At 67.7% G+C, this 20,097-nt stretch overlaps 3 protein-coding genes across 3 annotated transcripts in view; 2 read left to right on the plus strand and 1 right to left on the minus strand.

Moving 5' to 3' along the window:
• The window catches only part of ANKRD11 (ankyrin repeat domain containing 11), a 124,891-nt gene extending 121,447 nt beyond the window's left edge, over window positions 1–3,444 (plus strand). Inside the window, 4 exon segments of the mRNA XM_050713289.1 lie at window positions 170–268; window positions 374–517; window positions 1,626–1,718; window positions 2,199–3,444. Of these exon segments, the coding sequence (XP_050569246.1) occupies window positions 170–268; window positions 374–517; window positions 1,626–1,718; window positions 2,199–2,384 (522 nt within the window). The 3' untranslated portion in view covers window positions 2,385–3,444.
• Window positions 3,445–5,617: 2,173 nt separating this feature from the next.
• Window positions 5,618–9,368, plus strand: SLC22A31 (solute carrier family 22 member 31; the record flags this gene model as incomplete). The annotated part of the gene is given in 11 exon segments (XM_035566227.2): window positions 5,618–5,983; window positions 6,958–7,061; window positions 7,135–7,289; window positions 7,520–7,569; window positions 7,571–7,615; window positions 7,617–7,690; window positions 7,956–8,089; window positions 8,195–8,303; window positions 8,389–8,600; window positions 8,687–8,798; window positions 8,883–9,368. Coding segments are annotated over 11 exon segments (1,722 nt in total), but the record flags the coding sequence as incomplete, so codon positions are not given.
• Window positions 9,369–9,833: 465 nt separating this feature from the next.
• Window positions 9,834–14,907, minus strand: CDH15 (cadherin 15). Its single transcript, XM_035566228.2, is given in 17 exon segments — window positions 9,834–10,031; window positions 10,107–10,230; window positions 10,232–10,263; window positions 10,366–10,502; window positions 10,911–11,150; window positions 11,234–11,470; window positions 11,564–11,706; window positions 11,868–11,905; window positions 11,907–12,122; window positions 12,233–12,307; window positions 12,309–12,419; window positions 12,530–12,658; window positions 12,834–12,994; window positions 13,102–13,246; window positions 13,340–13,495; window positions 13,736–13,870; window positions 14,857–14,907. Coding segments are annotated over 17 exon segments (2,328 nt in total).
• Window positions 14,908–20,097: the final 5,190 nt, after the last annotated feature.

A 20,097-nucleotide genomic window follows, 5' to 3' on the forward strand; every position in this document is an offset into this window, starting at 1 on the left:
CAGATGAGGACACGGACACCCCCTTGGTGCCCGGGCTGGGCTGCTCCTGCTGATATTTCTCTACCAGTCTCATCCCTTTGGTTGGACGTGCTCTACCCGCTGCCCTTGTTCGTGGCCGTGCCGTGAGCTGCTGCACGCCCAGCTCTAACCTTGTGCTGTCTGCCCGCAGATCGCCCCGCCGCCATCGCTCGCGGAGCCCCTGAAGGAGCTCTTCAAGCAGCAGGAAGCCGTCAGGGGGAAGCTGCGGCTCCAGCACAGCATAGAACGGGTAAGGCAGTGCTCTGAGGAGTTCCTGCTTGGGAACAGGTCCTGAATTTCCTTTGCTGGTGAAACCGAGGCTGCCACGCTCACTGCTCTGTTTGCTCTTCCCCAGGAGAAGCTCATCGTCTCCTGTGAGCAGGAGATCTTGAGAGTTCACTGTCGGGCAGCGAGGACTATTGCAAACCAGGCGGTGCCCTTCAGTGCCTGCACCATGCTGCTGGACTCCGAGGTCTACAACATGCCTCTAGAAAATCAGGTCAGTGCCTGTCTTAGTGGTGAAGGAGTGTCTCAGAGGTGCTGTACAAGATCCCGGGGCCGACGGGCTTTTCTGGACCTAGGAACGCAGGCAGGAGCCAGGAATGCTCCTCCTGCCCGGCTGCTGCTCACACAGCACAGCTCCCAGGTGCAGGACTCGCTGCCCGAGACCTGCCCAGCTCGGCCGAGCTGGCTTGGTTCCTGGGGGCTTGAGCTGCACGCGGTGTGGTGGATTCCCTGTGTGTGTGCGGGGAAGGGAACACGCCAGGAACACGGTGACATGGGGAGCATTATGTCTCTTTGGAAGCAGAGATGGCTCATGTTTATCAGGGAGTCTCAGGACACTCTGCCCTTCTTGATCAGGATCATCTGCACATTTGAGAGCTTTATTTTACTGCACTCTGGGATATCTTTTCCCGTCAAATAACAGGGAGAGAGCCATTAAATTAACTTGTGTCTGAATACCAGCTTTGAAAGGGCCAGACTGATGCACAGCCCACGGAAAAGGGGCATTTCTTCCCTGCTTTCATGTGGTTCTGTGCCAGAGCTGGGCCATTGCGTTGGGGCTCTGCAGCCGGCTCTGTGAGAGCAGAGGGGCGCAGCCACAGCCACGCCACCCTGCCAGACCTTCTGCAGGCCTGCAGTGCAGGAGGGATCTGGCAGCAGCAGGATCATGGGGTTTAGTGGTCACCTGGTGACCTGGGAGCCTTGATTTTATCCCTCGGCATTTCCCAGCCACGAGGTGCTGTGGTCCTGTGCTTCTCCAGCAACGTGCTCTCGGGCGTGAGTTGAAGGAGATGGAGCAGTGCGGGTGCTGAGCTGGGCTGGCACAGGTCTCCTGCACGGAAAGGGAAAGCCGGCAGTGCCTGCGTGCATGTTTGTGTGTCTGTCTCGGGCTGCAGCCCCTGGCCAAGGGCTGCAGGAGCAGCTGGGAGCCGCACGCTGTTCTCCCTCTCTGCAGGCGCCTTTCTTGTTTCTTCAGCCCTGTTTCTGGTCAGCGTGTGCCGTAAGAGGGGTTTGAATATGGCCTGTTACACCTTTGATTGTTTAAAGTGAAAAGAAATATAAATAAATTGCCATGTAATTCCCTGTCGCTGTCTTCTGCTTAGGGAGACGAAAACAAATCGGTCAGAGACCGTTTCAACGCGCGACAGTTCATTTCCTGGTTGCAAGACGTGGATGACAAGTACGATCGGATGAAGGTGAGAGGCACGGGCGTGACGCTGGGAGCAGGTCCTGCTGCTCAGTGTCCCGGGGAGGCTTTTGGTGACAGCGGTCCCAGCCGCGGGGATGGCAAAGCACTCGCTTGGTTGGGCTGGATGCTGCTTTGGGAAGCTGCGTTTTTGTGGTTTCCAAAAATCCGCTGGGCACAGGCATCCCCGGATGGTGTGGGCAGCACAGCTGGTGGGAAGGGCTCTCTGTCCTCGTCTTCAGGGGCAGCGATGGCAAGAATCGAATCCTGTCCCGGGACCTCTGCGAAGCAGTGGGGGCTTCCCAGATGTCCTGAGTCCTGGTTCCCTTTCTGCGAGGCCGTGCAGGGTGTCCGTGGCTCCACGTGCTGTGCTGTCCCGCAAAATCCCTGCAGGTCCCCTGCCTCTGCCGGGTGGGACCAGCAGCGGGAGCTTTTCCTGCCCTGTCCTACTCACCCCTCACCTCTGCTTGTTTTTTTTTCCCCGATCCAGACGTGCCTGCTCATGCGACAGCAACACGAGGCTGCTGCCTTGAACGCGGTGCAAAGGATGGAGTGGCAGCTGAAGGTGCAGGAGCTGGACCCCGCGGGGCACAAATCCCTCTGCGTGAACGAGGTGCCCTCGTTCTATGTGCCAATGGTCGACGTGAACGATGACTTTGTGCTCTTGCCGGCATGACAGTTCAAAACCAGGAGACATCACTGAAAACTGGCAAGGACGGGAGCCCTCCGAGGTCGGGCGGTCGAGCTCACATTCACCCTTACCGCTTGCTGATGAATCCCTGGTCAGAGGAGGAGGAAGCAGCTATCGGCAGAAAACAAAACAATAAGAAAAAAAATTGCACTTTCTTCACAGCGCGTCCCTCGCTTCCGGACTGACGGCAGCTCCGCCGGGCAGCGGGCCGGGGCGCATCTCCTTTCCAACCGGCTGCTGCGGCAGGGAGGCAGCCGGTCTGCGCGGGCAGCGAGCACTCACCGGCGACAGGACTGGCAGAGGCGTGGAGGGAGGAGGCCAAGGACACCATTTGTGTGTTGCAGAAGCTGCTGAGCGGGGCCAGCAACCACGCGATCCATGTACTTGTGAACACAGCGATTTCCAGCTCTCTGTTTTCCACCGCTCTGCGGATCTGCTCGCAGAGAAGCTGCAGTAGGAAACAATGGGGGGAGGGGGGGGGTGTTTGAGTTTCTGTTCCATCCTGGGTATGTCTAAAACAAACAAACAAAAAAAAACACAAAACAAAAAACAATTAGAAGCAAAAGACAGCGTCCGAGTTGGGCAGACGCGGCTCTGAAGGTGTGGACGGCGCCGGGCGCGAGGAGGAGCGCCCGCGGGGCCGCGGGGCCGCCGCTCGCCACCGTCTGGGAAGAGCGGAGGAAGCGGCGGGCGCCGCGTGCCGGGCGGCACGGGCAGCACGTGGTGACGCAGAGAAAGGACTTTGCCAACTGTGTTTTTAATGGAGTAAAATCCATGTGGTTTATATATTTTTTTTCCTTTAATCTTGGGCATTTCGTTTCTCTTTCTGAGAACATAACTTGAAAACACTACAGAGCCAATACTCATATAAAGAAAAATTGTATCCCATAAATGCTGTACAGTTTTTATATACATTAACAATGTACTTTTGCTGCCTTCTAGATAATTTATTTTGCAACACATTACTGCACAGTTGTAAATAACTTATGTACTGTAACATCACTTTCAGTTATGTGTAAAGAAATAAATAAATTAATTAAAATTATCTTTGTATGCCTAGCTCACCCCAGGCAGCACTTCGAAGGAGCCAGGAAGGGCCAGGAGGTGTGCAGTGGTGTTTGGAAGCCTGTCCGATGCGCCCGGGCTGTGCACACAGGTCCCCTGACCACAGTTCATGTTGCAGAGACCCCCAGAGGCCGTCTCCCTACCTCGTCTCTCCTACCTCCCTACCTATCCCCATGGTGCTGGCTCCGCGGCGGTGCAGCCGGGTGCACCGAGTCGAGGAGCTGCTGCTTTGGGGCTGCAGGGCTCGGAGCAGGAAGGGGGGAGCCCAGCGCTGCCCTGGCCTTGCCGTGGCCCCAGGACCCAGGTCGTGCTGCTCACGGCTGCCCCGTTGGCTGAATTCGCTCCTGCTCTTGGGGCCTCTCCGTAAGGGGTGAGGGAGGGAAGGGGCACGCGGTGCCCCGGCTGTCCCTCCCCTGTGCTGCTGGGGCTGTCCCACTACTGCGTGCTCTGCGCTCGCTCCATGCACACCCCGTGTCTGTGCCGTGGTGTCCGCAAGCAGCAGCCTGGCTCCAGTCAAGCCATCCTGTTGGCAGTTGGTCCTCGAGCACAAGTGTGCAGCACTGCAGCCGGAGAGGTCCAAGTGCCTCTCCCACAGCCCCTGCGCCCTGTTTGCAGCTGCCGCCCGCCCTTGCCTGGCACGCAGGAAGCCCGGCTGTCCCACGCCCGCCTCTCTTGCTTCCTCTTTCCAGTTTTTCCAGGCGCACACGCTGGTCAAACACCTCAGCTGCTGCTGCTTTTGGAACTGGGGAGGTGTTGAGCACAACGCGGCTCCTCTTCCTCGTGGGAGCGGCTTTGCTGGTGGGGACGGCTCAAGGGCACGGCGCAGCCCGGTCCTCCCGCTGCAGCTCAGGCTCTGCTGGGCGCAAACAGCGCGGGGGAGCGCCCGCTGTGCCGGGACGGCCGCGCACCGAGCTCCAGCCGCCACCAGCTTTGTGGCAGGTTGAGGAATCACCCGGTTCCTGGGGCCGGGGATCTCAAAGGTTTCCCTCCATCGTGTCCCAGCGGGGGTCCTGCCTTTCCTGGCCTGATGCCCCCCGCTCCTACAGCAGGGATTGGGGCTCGTGGCAGGCGGGCAGCGACATGCTTGTGGGTGGCGTGGCCTCGCTGGATCCTAAATGGTTTTGTCCCCAGCCCAGCCCAGGGCTGCTGTGTTGGGGTGGGCGATGGGCACCAGCTGGGGGGGCTGCTCCTGCTCCCTGGGGTGAGCCAGGGCCTGGGGCACCTTCACACAGCTGATTTTTCGGCTAATGCCCAGCCCTGCTCTTTCCTTCGTTAAATAACTGCAAAGCGCCCTCTGTAAGCACGGAGACCTTTCATCGGCGGGGTAAAGCAACAGCACAACCCGCTCCCCTGCGACCCTGCACCACGGGGGTCGGGATCCTCCTGGTGAAGTCCCCCGCTCGGGTCCCCCCAACAATTTGTGCTCGCCCCTTCTGCGTGGCACGGCGCGAAGTGGCTGCGTGGCCGCCTCGCCAGCAGCACGCCCGCGTTGGGTTTCTCGCACCATTTTTAAGCTCCCGTCCTTGCCGTCCCGCGGGGGCAGGAGGCGGCTGCGGCCGCTTCCTAGTGCCGCATCCCGGGGCTGCGTGCCGGGGGGAGCACAGAGGTAATGTGCACAAATAAATTAAGAAAAAAATAAAAAGGCTCCTCTGGGGGCTCGGCTGCTTCCTCCCCCTTCCCACCGCGCCCCCCCTCGCAGGGCTTCAGCACGGAGCCCTCCTGGGGGGCCAACGGCCCCTGGAGGCTCGGCGGGGGCCGGGAGCACCCATGGGTGCTGGCGCCCGGCCCGGGGCAGCTTGGAGCAGCTCTCGGCCCCCCCTGGACCCCCCCGGACCCCCCGGGAGCAACCGGGGTGCGCGGGGGAGGCTGAGCCGGGCAGGGGGGGGCACGACCCGGGCTGGGGGGGGGGGGGGCGGGGGTCGGGACGTGGCTGGGGGGTGGTCGGGGGTCGGGACCGGGGGGAGGACACAAGGAGGGGGCAGGACCGGGCCCCGGGGGCGGTGCCGCGGAGGGGCCGAGCCGAGCCGAGCCGTGCCCGCCCTCACCTGCCCGGCCCCAGCGGGATGGCGGCGGCGGGGACAGGGCCGGGGGCAGGAACCGGGGCAGGAACCGGGACCGGGACCGGGACCGGGACCGGGACCGGGACCGGGGGGGGGGGGTCGCGGCCTCGGGGTCGCCGGGCCGCGGGGGGGTGGGCTCCGTGCTTGGCGCTGGCGCTGGGCTGGGCGCTGGGGTGGGCGCTGGGCGCGGAGCCCCCCCACCGCTGCCGCCCCGACGCCGCGCTCCTGCCGCCGCCGCTGCGCCGCCTGGCGGGGGCCGCCCTGCTCCGCGCCGCCGTCCCTCGCCTCCGCGGCGGCTGGAGCCCCTGCCAGCTCTACCGGTACCGCCCCGGCACCGCCACCGCCACCGGCACCGCCACCGGCACCGCCACCGCCCGCCCCGACGGCACCGGGCCGTGCACCCGCGGCTGGCACTACGCCCTGCCCGCCGCCGGGCTGCGCTCCAACATGGTCACGCAGGTGGGGGGGGGGGACACACGGGGGTGGGGGTTATTGGGGGCGGGGGGTGTTTGGGGGTGTAGGAGAGGGGTCCTGGGGATGGGGGGGGGGGCGGGGAGGATGGTTTTAGGGGGGCCCTTAAGCTTGGGGTAATAGGGGAGGGGTCCTGGGGATGGGGAGGTTGGGAGGGGTTTAGGGGGGTCCCTAAGTTTGGGGGGGGGTCCCTAAGGTTTGGGGTGGGTCTGGGGGTGTTCCCTTTGTTTGGGGGGAGTGGGTCTGGGGGTGTTTTCCGGGTTTGGGGGGTGTTGAGGGGATCTCTAAGTTCGGGGGAGCTGGGGCACTCTGATCCTGGGTCAGGGTGGGGGATTCTGGGGAGTCCTAAGGGTCCCGGGGGGATTGAGGGACTTTGGGGTGTTGGGAGGGTTTGGGGGTTCCCCAGGGTCTGGGGTGGTCGGGGGGAACCAGAAGGGGCCTGGGCCTGGAGGGCTCGGGGGGCCCAGGCTGGGGGAGGCTGGAGGAGGTCGGGGGTCCCTGGGATCGTGGGTGCAGGAGGGGTCAAGGGGTGGCTGTGGGTTGGGGAGGCCTGGGGGGGCTGTGGGGAGGGCTGGTGAGGGTGTGAAGGGGGCTGGGGGGGGGGCACCTGGGGGACAAGCTGGGGGCCCCAGCAGGGGAAAGCCCTGGCTGTTCTGGGGGGCCTGGGGGACAGGAATTTTGCTTGGGGGATCCTGGGGACAGCTGAGAGACCCCCATGGGGGGGTCTTGGGGTGGCTGGGGGGCAGGGAGCTCTGCAGTGTGGGGGGGGACAACAGGGACAGGGCTCTGGGGGCCACCAGCACCGCCCTGGGCCCCACGCTTCTGCCTGGGGGTGGGGGCTGCCCAGAAGCCCCCCAACAACGCGTGGGGCTCGTGACCTCCCCCACGCCATCCGTCCCAGCCCTGCGGGCAGGGGGGGCTCTGCCGGAACCCCCGTGCAGACACATCCCCATGGCCCGCAGTGGGACCTGGTGTGCGCCTCGCGCTGGAAGGTGCCCCTGGAGCAGACCACGCACTTGCTGGGCTGGACAATGGGCAGCGTCGCCGCCGGCCTGGCCTGTGACAGGTAATGGGGGGGGGGGGTCCCCGAGGTGCTCCCCCCATGGGGCACCCGGCCCAGCTCATGCCCGGCCCCACAGGTTCGGCCGCCGGCCCACCTTCGTGGTGTCCCTGGGGCTGGCCGTGCCCCTGGGGCTCAGCGTGGCGCTGGCCATCAACTTCGTCATGGTCCTGGTCGCGCGGATGCTCTTTGGGGCCGCGCTGGCGGGCGCCTTCCTCTCCCTCTACGTGGCACGTGAGTGTGCTGGCGGGGTCTGGGGTGGAGGGGGAACGGGGTTTGGGATGCTCTGCGGGGTTTGGGATGCTGCGGGGTTTAGGGCGCTGTGGGGTGCGGGATGTTCCAGCAAGTGGGATGCTGCAGGGTGCAGGATGCTGCAGCATGCAGGGCGCTGTGGGATGCAGGATGCTGTAGGGTGCCCCGTGGCCATGGCACCCACGCTGCACCCCTTGTCCCCCCCCCCCCAGGGCTGGAGCAGTGCGACCCCCCGCACCGGCTGGAGGTGACGATGGTGGCCTGGCTTCTTCTGGATCGCCGGGGAGCTGCTGCTGCCGGGGCTGGCCTGTGCTGTGCCGGGACTGGCGGGTCCTGCAGGGCGCCGTCACCATGATCCTGGCTCTGCTGGCCGCCTGCTGGTGGTAAGGACCCCCCCATTTCAGGGCTGGTGTGCGCAGGGGGCCAAGCCATGCTGGGCAGCGCCCTGTCCCGGCACACCCTGCCCGGGGCTGCGGGGCATCAAAGCCGCCGGGGCTCTCCAGGCTCTCCGGGTAAATGTTTGCTCAGGTTTGAAGCCGAGGGTTTCCAGGCATAGCACGGCTCTGGGCCAGGCAGGGGGAGGTGGTGGTGGTGCTGGGGTTGGGGCCAGTCCCCGCGGACACCCGGTGACACCGCCACTTGCCCCAGGTGCCCGGCGCTGCTGCTGGAGTCCCCGCGCTGGCTGCTGGCCACGCAGCAGCTCGAGAGGGCCAGGAAGACGCTGCAGGCGCTGGCCGAGAGCAGCGGCCGCGGTGCTGATGACCAGGGGAGCCTCATGGCGGGTGCGTGGGGGGTGTCCGACAGGGCGCCCCCCCCTTCCCAAAGCGGCCGTGCTGGGGCTTTGTGGGGCTGTGCCAGGCTCTAACCCGGTCCCAATGTGCGTGCAGAGCTGGAGACGCTGGCTGAGGGCTCCCCCCAGCCCCGCTACCACGCCGTCTGCGAGATCTTCAGCACCAGGGTGATCTGGAAGAACAGCGTCATCCTCGGCTTCACCGCGTGAGCAGGCGGGGGGATAGTGCTGGGGGGGCGGGTAGCGGCCCTAACCGGCCCCCCCTGCCCCGCTGAGCCCCCTGTCCCGCAGCTTCATCGGCTCTGGCATCCGGCACTGCTTCACCCGCAACCTGGCCCCGCACCTGCCCCGGTTCTCCTCCTACTTGGCGCTGGTGGGCGCCGAGGCGGTGGCCTGCCTCTTCCTCTGCCTCACCGCCGAGCGCTTCGGCCGCCGCGCCGTCCTCCTGCTCTGCACCGTCCTCACCGGCATCTCCTCCCTGCTGCTGCTGGCCCTCACCCAGTGTAAGGCGGGGGAACGGCGGGACCGGGTGCTGGGGGGGTGCAGGATGAGCCCCCTGATGTCTGCTCCCCCCCCCCCCCCCCTCCAGACCTGCTGGACCTCATCGTGCTGACCCTGTCGGTGGTGGGCATCACCGCCTCGCACGCCGTCACCATGCTCAGCATCTTCTTCGCCAGCGAGGTGCTCCCCACCGTGGTCAGGTGAGGGGGGGAGCCGCCCCCTCCCCGGGACGCGGGCAGGACCCCCTGGCACCCCCTTTTTCTGAGCACTTTTCCCCCCCGCAGGGGCGCCGGGCTGGGGCTGATCGTGGGGGCCAGCTTCGTGGGCAAGGCGGCCGCCCCCATCACGGCCATCCCCAACAGCCGCGGCTTCTTCCTGCACCACCTGGTGTTCGCCTCCTTCGCCATCCTCTCGGTGCTCAGCATCATGCTGCTGCCCGAGAGCCAGGGCCGCGGCCTGCCCCAGTCCCTGCAGGACGGCGAGAGCCAGCGCCGGCCCCCCCTGTTCCACCGCCCCCCCCGCGAGGACCACCTGCCCCTGCTCGCCCCCCGCGGCATCCCCCACGACTACTCCCGCCTCGTCTCCTCCACCAAGCGAGCGCTGGGCCCCCGACACAGCCCCGCGGCCGCCCCTCCGGAGACGTAGCTGTGCCCCCCTCCCTGCTGCTGGAAGGGCTGGGGGGGGCAAGCATGATGCTGGGACCCCCCCGGTGCACCGGACCCCCACGTCCCCATGTGGCCCTGGGCGCAAAGCCCCAGGACGTGAGCAGTGGCTGGGCTGGGGGCTGTGCGCCCACCCCCCAGTCGGGGCCGGATCCTGCCCCAGGAGGAGCTGTGCTGGGAGTCCTGGGGTGGGGGTGATGCCCCGGGGCGGGGGGGGGGGGTTGCAGGCTGCCAATAAAAGTGCCTTGTTTCTACATGGGTGGCTGGCGCGGCCGGGGTCCCGCCGCCCCCCTTGGCTGGGATCTTTATTGGGAAGGGACCAGGGGGGGTCTCTGTGGCCCCCCCTCCCCACCGGCACACTGCTCGCACCATCAAGGCTCTGCTGGGTGCGGGGTCCCTCTGCTGCTGCTCTGGGTGGGGGGGGGCTCGTGAGGGTGCAAAGCCCCTGCAGCCGGGCACCTGGTGCGTGCACGGAGCCTCCGCCTCTGGGCACCTCGTGCACACGCGTGTGCGAGACCCTTCCTGTCCCCAGCCCCCTGCTGCCGCCCCCCCCCCCCCCGCCCCGGCCCCCTGCTACTGCCCGTAGAGGTCGGCCAGGCGCCTGAAGCGGGGCCCCCACTCGCTCAGGTAGTCGTAGTCCTGGTCCTCGTCCGTCAGGCTGGAGACGATGGAGCTGAGCGGGCTGGCGACGGAGCCCGAGCCCTCGTAGTCGTAGATGAGGGCGGTGTCGTAGGGGGGCACGCTGGGGTCGCTGTCGGCCGCCTCCAGCCCCTGCGGGGACAGGGGACGGCATCAGCCCTGCTACGGAGGGGGGGGCGCAGGGGGGGGTGCCGAGCCCCGTCCCACCTCGTTGATGAAGTCCTCGATGTCCGAGGGGCCGCTGGGCAGCTTGCGGGGGGCCGAGGGGGTGCCGGAGCGCAGCGGGGCGTCCCTGCGCATCGGGGGCTTGGCACAGGGGCTGGAGGAGCTGGGGGTGCCGCAGCTGGTTGATGTCGTAGGCGTCCTGAGGGGATGGTGTGTGTGGAGGGGGGGGGGGGGTCAGGGCTGTTGGGGCTGGGATGAGCCCCCCCCCCCCCCCCCCAGCCCCCTCCGGGGTGCCCCCCACCTGGTCCTCCTCACCGCCGCCCTGCTCGTCGTAGTTGAGGATGTTGTCGCGCATGTCGTCCCGCGAGCGCTGCAGCAGCCCCTTGCGCAGCGCCCGGCGGCGCCCACGCACCCGCGCGGCCCCCAGCAGCGCCAGCACTGTGGGGGGAGTGGGTGGGCACAGGGGCGGCGGGGGCCGGGACCCCCGGGGGGGACAGGGTGTGGGGTATTGGGCACGGTAGGGCTGGGGCTGGGGCTGGGATGGGGTCCTGGGGTGCTGGTAGGGGTTGCTGGGGTGGCTTGATGGGGGACATGGGATGGGATGGGATGGGGCAGCCAGGACCGAGCTAGTTTGATGTGGGACATGGGATGGGGTGGGATGTGATGGCCAGGACGAGGACAGGGTGATGAGGGACATGGGTTGGGATGGGAGGGGGTGGCCAGGACCGGGATGGGGCAGTGGGTGGGAGGTGGGACGCGGCGATGGAGCACGCTGCTGGGATTTGGGACATGAGGAGGGGTTGGGGTACCCGGGAGTGGGTGGAGGGCTCTGGGGGTGTCACTCACGCAGGAGGAGGATGCCGCTGCCGAGGATGATCAGGAGGGCCTCGAGGGTGATGCCGGCCGTGGCGGTGGCAGCGGCCAGGACGCCGTCCTCGCAGGTGCCGTCGCGGCCGCAGGGGCACACCGACACGTTCAGCAGCTGCTGCTGCTCCCGCGGGGGGGTCCCCGAGTCCCGCAGCAGGAGCGGCAGCGAGTAGGGCCCCTCGGGCAGGTCCACCAGCACGGCCAGCACCGCGTGGGTCACTGCGAGGGGGGCACACGGGCAGGGCTGAGCAGGGACCCCCCCTCATGCGACAGCAACCCCCCCCACCCCGGCCATGCCTCACCGTTGAAGCGGGTGATGCTCCAGTTACGGGCGAGCTGGGGGTGCTGGGGGCTGAGCTGGAAGTGGAAGGGGGCGCCGTGGGGGGGCCGGTCGTCGTCGGTGGCCCCCAGCAGCAGGCTCCCCCCGCGGCCTGGCCGCCCGCACACCACGCCGGCCGGCGGCTGCAGCAGGGGCGCGTGGTCGTTCACCTCCAGGATCTCGATGGAGAGGGTGCCGGTGGCGGAGAGCGGGGGCTCGGCTGGGCGGGGGCAAAGAGCAGAGGGGTCAGGGGGTGCCGGGGGGCACGGGGGGGGGGGGGGGGGGGGGGCTCTGGGAGCGGGGGAATGCTCACCGTCATCACGGGCGAGCACCAGGGCGATGTACCAGCCGCCCTGCAGGAAGGCTGAGGGGTGCCGCAGCTCCCGCTTGGTGCGGATGGTGCCGGAGTGCGGGTCCAGCTGCAGCCAGCCCGCGGGGTCGTACAGCAGCGCGTAGCTGGGGGGCACACAGGGCGGGGGGGGGAGGGAGGGCACGCCGTCACCACCACCCCCCCCCCTTCCCAAAATACCCACCGCCAGCTGCACACCCGGGTGCCCAAATGCAGCGGGTGCCGGAGGTGTTGCAAAGGGAGCGGGTGCCCAAATTGCAGGACTCACGAGAGGGTCTGGAGCTGGCGCGTGTCGGGGTCGCTGGCAGGTGTAGGTGGTGACGGGGGTGCCCGGGGGGGCCCCCTCCGGCACGCTGACGCGCCGGGGGTTCTCGCGGAAGACGGGCGCCTCGTTCACGTCCCGCACCCGCACCTGCACCGTGGCCAGCGCCCGCGGGCTGCCCGGGGCCGCCGGCTCCAGCGGCTGCTGGTTCTGCACCGACACCGTGAGCTGGAAGCGGTCCCGCACCTCGTGGTCCAGCGGCTGCCGAGGGGGGGTGGGGGGTGGGGCGGACACGGGGTCAGTGGAGCTGCCAGCACCCGCATCCCCATCCCCCGCACACCGGGTGCCCCCCCCCCCCCCCGGGTGCCCACCTTGGCCACGGAGAGCACGCCGTCGTTGGTGTAGGGGTCGGTGTGGATGGCGAAGGCGCCCTCGGGGTCGCCCTCCGAGGATGGTGAATTTGGCCAGCCAGTTGGGCGAGCCGGCCAGGTCCTTGTCGTGCACCAGGACCCTGCCCACGTCCACGCCGGCCGCCTGCTCCTCCACCTCCATGGAGAACTGGGGGGGGGGGGGGGAGCGGCACAGGGCTGGCATCTGCCCCCCCAGGATGGCACTACCCCGGGGGGTGCCCCCCTCTCGTGTCCCCCCTAGCCCACCCCGGCTGCTACCTCCTCCTTGGTGAACTCGGGGGCGTTGTCGTTGATGTCCTCCAGGTAGATGACGGCCGTGGCGGTGGTGGTGAGCCCGTCCCCGGACATGTCGGCCGCCTGCAGCGTCAGGTTGTACACCCCCACGCTCTGCAGGGGGGGGGTGGGAGGGGGGGGCGAGGGGGAGGCGCTGAGCCCCCCAGCAGCCACAGGGACGGGGTGTCCCCCCCCTCACCACGGCTGGCTCTGCGCATGGACCTACCCATGGCTCCTCCAGCCCCGGTGCCCCCCCCCCCCCCCCCCGGTGCCCCCCCGTGCCCGCTACCTCTCGGTCGAGGCCGGGCCGCGCGGTGCAGATCTCGCCCGTGGTGGCGTTGATGCTGAACATGCCGCCCGCGCCCTGCTCCAGGATGGAGAACCGCAGCGCCGCGTTGTCCGTCTCGGGGTCGTCGGCGTCGGTGGCCTCCACCGTCATCACGCAGGTCCCTGCGGCCGCCAGAGCGCCCGCGGTGGGTACCGGCATGGGGGCCGGCTCGTGCCCCACCCCCCCCCCACCACCACCACCACCACGCCGGGTGCCCGCAGGGCCCCACCTGGCTCAGCGCCCTCCACCACGCGCCCTGTGAAGACGTCCTGGCGGAAGAGCGGCCGGTTGTCGTTCTGGTCCACCACGATGATCTCCAGGTCCGTGGGGTCCTCCAGCGTCACGCCGCCCAGGTCCAGCGCAAAAGCCTTCAGCTGGGGGCGCAGAGCAGGTGGGTCAGGGCTGGGGGGGGGGGGGGGGGGGGGGGCTGGGGGCCACGGGCACGCACGGCCGGGCCGTATCCTTACCCGAAAGCGGTCGTTCTCCTCCCGGTCCAGCATGGCGTTGAGGAAGACCTTGCCGCTGAACTTGTCGATGGAGAAGATGCCCAAGGGCTCCTCGTCCACCCCCGGCCCCTTGATGCTGTAGATCACCCCCCCCGGCTGCTGCTTGTCCGACTTGATCTGCCCGGGGAAAGCGGGGCTGGGGTTGGGGCTGGGGGCCGCCCCCTGGACCCCTGGGGTCGCAGTGGGGGGGGTGCCTCACCCCCAGGGCAGGGTGCATGGGGTGGGGGTCCCTGCACCCCAGGGGAATCGGGGCATGCCCGGAGCTCCATCCCCTCTGTGTGCATGGGGACCCCCTCGCTGCGGGGCCCTGTGCTGCCCACCTACAAGGGTCCCCCCCCCCCCCTTTTCCCTGCCTACCTGCACCAGGAGGTGGGGGATGCGCTTGTGGTTCTCCGAGACGCTGATGGGGGGGATCACCCAGGCCCTCTTCACCCGCCGGGGGCCCTCGTGCTGCCGCCAGCTGGGGGGGCTGCCTGGGGCTGTGCTGGCACCCTGAGGGGGGGGACACAGTGCTGCCGAGACGGACACGGGTCTCCCCTGGGGGCTTCGTGATGGCCACCCCCCCCCCCCCCATGGTGGTGATGGGCACCCCAGGAAGGGGTCCGCAAATGACCCCAGCGCTGCTCTGGGCACAGCCCCACACTGCGGCCAGGCTGTGCCCCCCCCGTGGTGGGGAGGAAGGGGCTGTTCGGGGCTGGCAGCGCCTGGCACAGCCCCAGCCCACGTCACCGTCACCGCGTGGATGTGGCAGTGAGGGCAGGGGGGTCAGGCTGGGTGTGGGGGGCACGAGTGGGGGGGGGCTGCAACCAGGGCTGGGCTGGGGGCGTGTGGGGAGACCCCCCCCCCCCCTTCCCGCTTATCTGGGAGGCTGCTGGAGCTCAGGGAGGGTAGGGAGAGGGTGGTTGGACAATAGGGGGGGCTGAGGGGAGGCCTGTCCTGCGGGTCCGCTTGCCTTCCTTTCCCCCCCCAGAGCTACGGGGCCCAGGCCAGACCCCAGCAGCCCCACATGGCTCAGGCCTGAGGCCGCAGTGAGGGGCACTGGGGGGGGGCTATGCGTGAACAGTGGGGTGGGAGGGGGGCGAGAGGGGGAAATCCGGCACTGCTGCTGGGGGCGATGAGGGGAGCAGGGTGTTTCTGAGCACCCAGCCCCCCCAGCCTCCCTCTCGCTGCTCTCCAACCCATGCAATGTGCCAGAGGCCCCCCCCCCCCCGCCCCGGCCACTGCCACCATCTGTGGGGTGGAAAATGGCCCAGGAGGGGCGCGGAGCCTGCAACACCCCCGTCCCCATCCCCGGAACCCCCATCCCCATCCCCAAAGCCCCCGTCTCCATCCCCAACACCCCCGTCCCCATCCCCGACACCCCTGGGGACGTGCGTCTGGGAGGCCTGGGCCCCATCCCAGCCACCCCCCCAGCACCAGCCCATTTTGGGGGAGGGGGGGGGGTTCCAGCCTCCCCCCCCCCCAGCCCCATCCCTTACCCTGGCGCAGAGGGGGGCGAGCAGGCAGGCGAGCAGGAGCGGGGGCCCCATGGCCGAGCGGGCGCAGTCCGAGCCGCTCGCCGGCCCCGAGCTAAAATAACCGCGGGGCTGGCTGAGTGACAGCACATGTGCTGCCGAGCGGGCCGGGCCCCCCCCGGCCGGGCAGCTGGCCCCGCCACCGCCCCCCCCCCCCCCCCCCGCCGCCCCCCGGCCCGGCCCGATGCTGCCCGGCTGCGCGCCGGGGGCCCGACGGGGCGGGCGGTGCGCACGGGAAAGACGGGGAGAGGGGATCCGAAGGGCTGGGGGGGCGCTAGGAAGGGGTCCCCGGGGGTGTCCGTCCCCCCCCGCCTCTGCCCGGCCCTTTGTGGATGGGGGCTGCGGGGCCCCCCCGAGCAGGGCGCTGGGAATGCGGCAGCTGCCGCCGGCTGCGCCCCGGGGATGCCGCGACGGGGCGGGCGGAGAGCCCCGGGCCCGCTGCTCCCCCCGCCAAGACGGCCCCGGCCCCGGTCCGGCATCGTCGCCCCCCTCCTGTCCCCCTCCCGGGGGGGCCCTGCCCGCCCCCGCCCCGCCGGGCCCCCGCGGCCGCGTTCCGGGGCAGGTGCGGGGCCATCTGGGCTGGCGGCGGGCGCTGGGCGGGGGCCAGGGCGGGCTGCGAGAGGGGGGCAGCGGCGCGGCTGTGCCCAGCACCAGCCCAGCCCAATCCCAGCCCCATTCCCATTCCGTCCAGCTCCAGCCCCATCCCCATCCCATCCCATCCCATCCCATCCCCATCCCCATCCCATCCCCATCCCCATCCCATCCCATCCCCATCCCCATCCCATCCCCATCCCCATCCCCACCCCGTCCCCACCCCGTCCCCATCCCATCCCCATCCCATCCCCATCCCATCCCATCCCCATCCCCATCCCATCCCCATCCCCATCCCATCCCCATCCCCACCCCGTCCCCATCCCATCCCCATCCCATCCCCATCCCATCCCATCCCATCCCATCCCCATCCCCATCCCCATCCCCATCCCCATCCCCATCCCATCCCCATCCCCATCCCCATCCCATCCCATCCCATCCCATCCCCATCCCCATCCCCATCCCCATCCCCATCCCCATCCCCATCCCATCCCCATCCCCACCCCGTCCCCATCCCATCCCCATCCCATCCCCATCCCATCCCATCCCCATCCCCATCCCCATCCCCATCCCCATCCCATCCCCATCCCCATCCCCATCCCATCCCATCCCCATCCCCATCCCCATCCCATCCCCATCCCCATCCCACCCCATCCCATCCCCATCCCATCCCATCCCCATCCCCATCCCCATCCCATCCCATCCCCATCCCCATCCCATCCCATCCCCATCCCCATCCCCATCCCATCCCATCCCCATCCCCATCCCCATCCCATCCCCATCCCACCCCATCCCATCCCCATCCCACCCCATCCCATCCCATCCCCATCCCCATCCCCATCCCATCCCATCCCCATCCCCATCCCCATCCCATCCCCATCCCACCCCATCCCATCCCCATCCCACCCCATCCCATCCCCATCCCCATCCCCATCCCCATCCCCATCCCCATCCCATCCCATCCCATCCCATCCCCATCCCATCCCCATCCCATCCCATCCCATCCCCATCCCCATCCCCATCCCACCCCATCCCCATCCCATCCCCATCCCATCCCATCCCATCCCATCCCATCCCATCCCCATCCCCATCCCATCCCATCCCATCCCATCCCATCCCATCCCCATCCCATCCCCATCCCATCCCATCCCATCCCCATCCCCATCCCCATCCCACCCCATCCCATCCCCATCCCCATCCCCATCCCCATCCCCATCCCCATCCCATCCCATCCCACCCCATCCCACCCCATCCCCCGGCCCCCCCTCCCGGTGCCGGTCCCGGAGCTCCGCGAGGCCGCGGCACCAGGGGGCAGCATCGCCCCGGCCACCGGCTCCGTGTCCCCGCACCCCGGGGGCCGCACCGGGGAGCGGCTGGGGGGGGGCGGGCAGCAGCGGATCCCCCCCTTCCCCAGCCAGCCTCGCTCCCCTCCCTGGGAACCCCCCCGGTTCCCTCCCGGCACAGCGCCTCAGGAAAGCGCCGCGGGGCTGCCGCAGGGGAAAAGGGAAAAGGGCTGGGGGACGTGGGCCGGGGGGTGCAGGGGGTCTTCTGTCCCCCCTCCCTAGCTCTGCACCAAAGGTGAGCGGTGGCAGGGCTGCAGGTGGCCGGGGGACAGCAGAGGGGACATGGAGCCATGCCACGAGTGGGTGAGTGTCGGGCACCAGTGACCCCCACGGCACGGCTCAGCCCTGGCACTCGTTCTCCTGTCCCCGTCCGTCTGCCTGACCCCATCCATCCGCCCGCCTGCCCTGCCACCCCGCATCAGTGTCACAGCAGGGAGCGGCCCCGGTGGCCGTGGCTGGGGGTCCTGGCAGCTGACCCTGACCCTAATGCGCCGTGGCAGCGGGGTGGCCGAGCAGATGTTCCCTGCCACCGGCACCGCGGCGCGGGGGTGGGGGGCCCAGACGTGATGGGCTCTGACAAGGTGCCAGCGCCAGGCCGTGAGCTCACGCTGGTGGCACGGCTCCGTTCCCAGCAGGGCAGCGCGGCCCCTGACCCCCCAGCCCCCAAAACCTGCCCCTCGAGCCCAGCCCGGCACAAGAGCTGCGGGGCTTGTGCCCAGCTGCGTCCCCAGTGAGGGCACTGGGACCAGTCCTGCCCTAACGTGGGTGCAGCGGGAGCACGGGGGATGCGAGCAGCCGGGCGCGCTGAGCAGTGAGGTGCCAAATGCCGGCGCAGCAGCCATAAAGCCACTGGAGCTTCGGCTTTTATATGGCCATAAAAGATAATGTCAGCCATAAAGCGCGAGCGCGGGGCCCGGCGTGCCGAGCCGTGCTGAGCCCAGGGCAGGGATAAGCAGCCGGGATCACCCAGGGGATGGCCCCCAACTCCCCGGGGACACCCCAACAAGGGGCGACCAGCACCGCAGGGTGCTGGCAGCTCGTGGCAGTGGGTCCCCGCGTGCCCCAGGGTGGCTCCGGGCAGGGGGACGCTGCAGCGCGGCCGGGGACGCTGTGGGATGTCCGTATCGGTGGTGCCCGAGTTGGGCGGCGGGGCCGGCGCATTAAGGATGCTACTTTGGGTTGTTTTTGTTGTTTTAATGGTTTTATTGCGCAGTGCCGGGCCAGGCCTGGCAGGCCTTAATGAAGGAGATTGATGGCTTAATAGCCTGTAGCCATTACGGGGTAATTGAATGGTTGTGTACATATGATCAGACCGTCAATGCGGACGTGGCTCGCAAGCAAAGTGACTGGAGCATCCCCGACGGATGTGGCACGGGGGGTGCAGAGCCCATGGCCCTGGGGACCCCCGTTCTGTCCCCAGCGTCCAGGCTGTGTCAGTGTCCCGGGGCCACATCCAGCAGCAAGGGATTGGAGCGGGGTCTCCAGGTTCCTCCAGTGGCACCAAGGCACCCAAATCTGTCTCTGGCCGGCTCAGCTCCAACCTGGGGCATGGGGCATGGTGACCAGGTGCTTTAACGAGGCTCTTAATAAACTGCTCCCATCTGTAGGGAGGAACGAGCTGGAGGGGCTGGGAGCTGGGGGGCCAGCACAGAGGCCAGCCCCAAAACCGGGGGTGCCGTGGCCACCGACCACCCTCCCTGCAGCAGCCACCCCCGGGGAGGAGACACGGTGGTGCCGCAGCCGGTCCTGCCGGCGCCGGGGTGCGAGTCACACTACTCATTTCAGTGTGTGACAACCAGGTGTTTTACAGTATTTGCTACCTGTGATCATCCATCAAAGCAATCGATAGCGTTCCTGCAGAGTTTTATTAATGATCTTGTCACTAGGCTGGTGCTGGGTGCCTGGGGTTGTCGAGAATGATAGATCATTAAGAGCTTTTGCTGCTATTTATTCTCCAGTGACCTTGTCTCTCTCCATTGTTGCTTGCTTAAGAGTTATGAATGTGAGACATGATAATTTGATATTGATCTATTTGGCAAGTTAAAAAATTTACTGCATCGTTGATGTTTTAACAAAGGACCCGCTCGGTCCCTCCGCAGCCCGGCGAGGGCCGACAGAGCTCGGCTCTGACACCGCAGCGCAGCACGCTGATCGCCCTCCCAGGTGCTCGGGGCTCCGCCGACCCTAACGAAGATATTTAATCAATTACCCATGCTCCCCATCCCTCTCACCCTTCCCAGTGCCCCACGGCTGGCAGGATGAGCTGTGTCCCCCTGTCCCTCTTCCCGTGCTGGGGATGGAGCCCCTGGTGCAGGAGCCGCAGGGCACGACTGCCGGCCCCCGCGGTGACATCGATCTGGCAGAGCGTGCACGAAGTCAAACAGGGACAAACCTCCGTTTATAAAGGTAGGATCTATCAATACTGCCTGTCCTGCAGGAAATCGATGACCTTCAGGCGTGTGCGCACACACACACACACAGGCATGCACGTGCAGTGCGATTTGTGCTGCAGCTGCTCCCCGCTGCCTCCTGCACCCTGCTCCTGCTGTGCCCCCATGGCTGGTGGTGCCAGCACCCCATAATTGCCCCGTGATGGGGCCCGGCTGCTGTGGAAGCACCTCGGTGGCAGAGATGCTGTGGGTTTTTCAGCACACCCTGTATTCATTTGTGCATCTCATTACTGCTTCAGTTCCCCGGGGAAGCAGAAGGCAGCGCTCGGTGGAGGCTGGGGGCGTGGGGTGCTCGCAGCAGGTTATGGGGTATCCCAGGGTACCCAGCCCCTTCGGCTCTCCCTCTGTAAGCCAAAGTTGATGAGCCCGTGGGAAAGGGCAGAGAGGGAAGCGAAATTACCAGGCACCAGCACAGCTGGCTGAGGACAGGGGTTTAACGCGAGGAGTGATTTCAGCTGGAGAGGAGCTGCATGCAGCCCGAGGCACGGCTACAGCAGGAATGGGGACAAGCACCCAGTGGAGCAGGCAGGGAGCCCAGAGCCCTTCCAGCCAGGGTTTGGGGTGTCCACGGTGCAGAGAACTGAGCCTCGTGCTCAGCCCTCACCTTTCTGCTTCTCACCTGTCCTACACGTGCGTTAAACAGAGCAGCTTTGTCCCGCAAGCGCCTGCTGGCAGCACTCAGACAAGGGTGGCAGTCCAGGCCCAGGCCCCCCAAATTCACCCCACTTTACTTCTATGTGCAGGACAGTCCTGGTCCTCCTGCACATGGCTCCTGCACGAGGAGTGACCCTTGCAGCTCTTTAGCCAAGGAGAAGAGCACG

The sequence above is a fragment of the Cygnus atratus genome, chromosome 12 (genome assembly GCF_013377495.2).
Source record: "Cygnus atratus isolate AKBS03 ecotype Queensland, Australia chromosome 12, CAtr_DNAZoo_HiC_assembly, whole genome shotgun sequence".
NCBI lineage: Eukaryota > Metazoa > Chordata > Aves > Anseriformes > Anatidae > Cygnus > Cygnus atratus.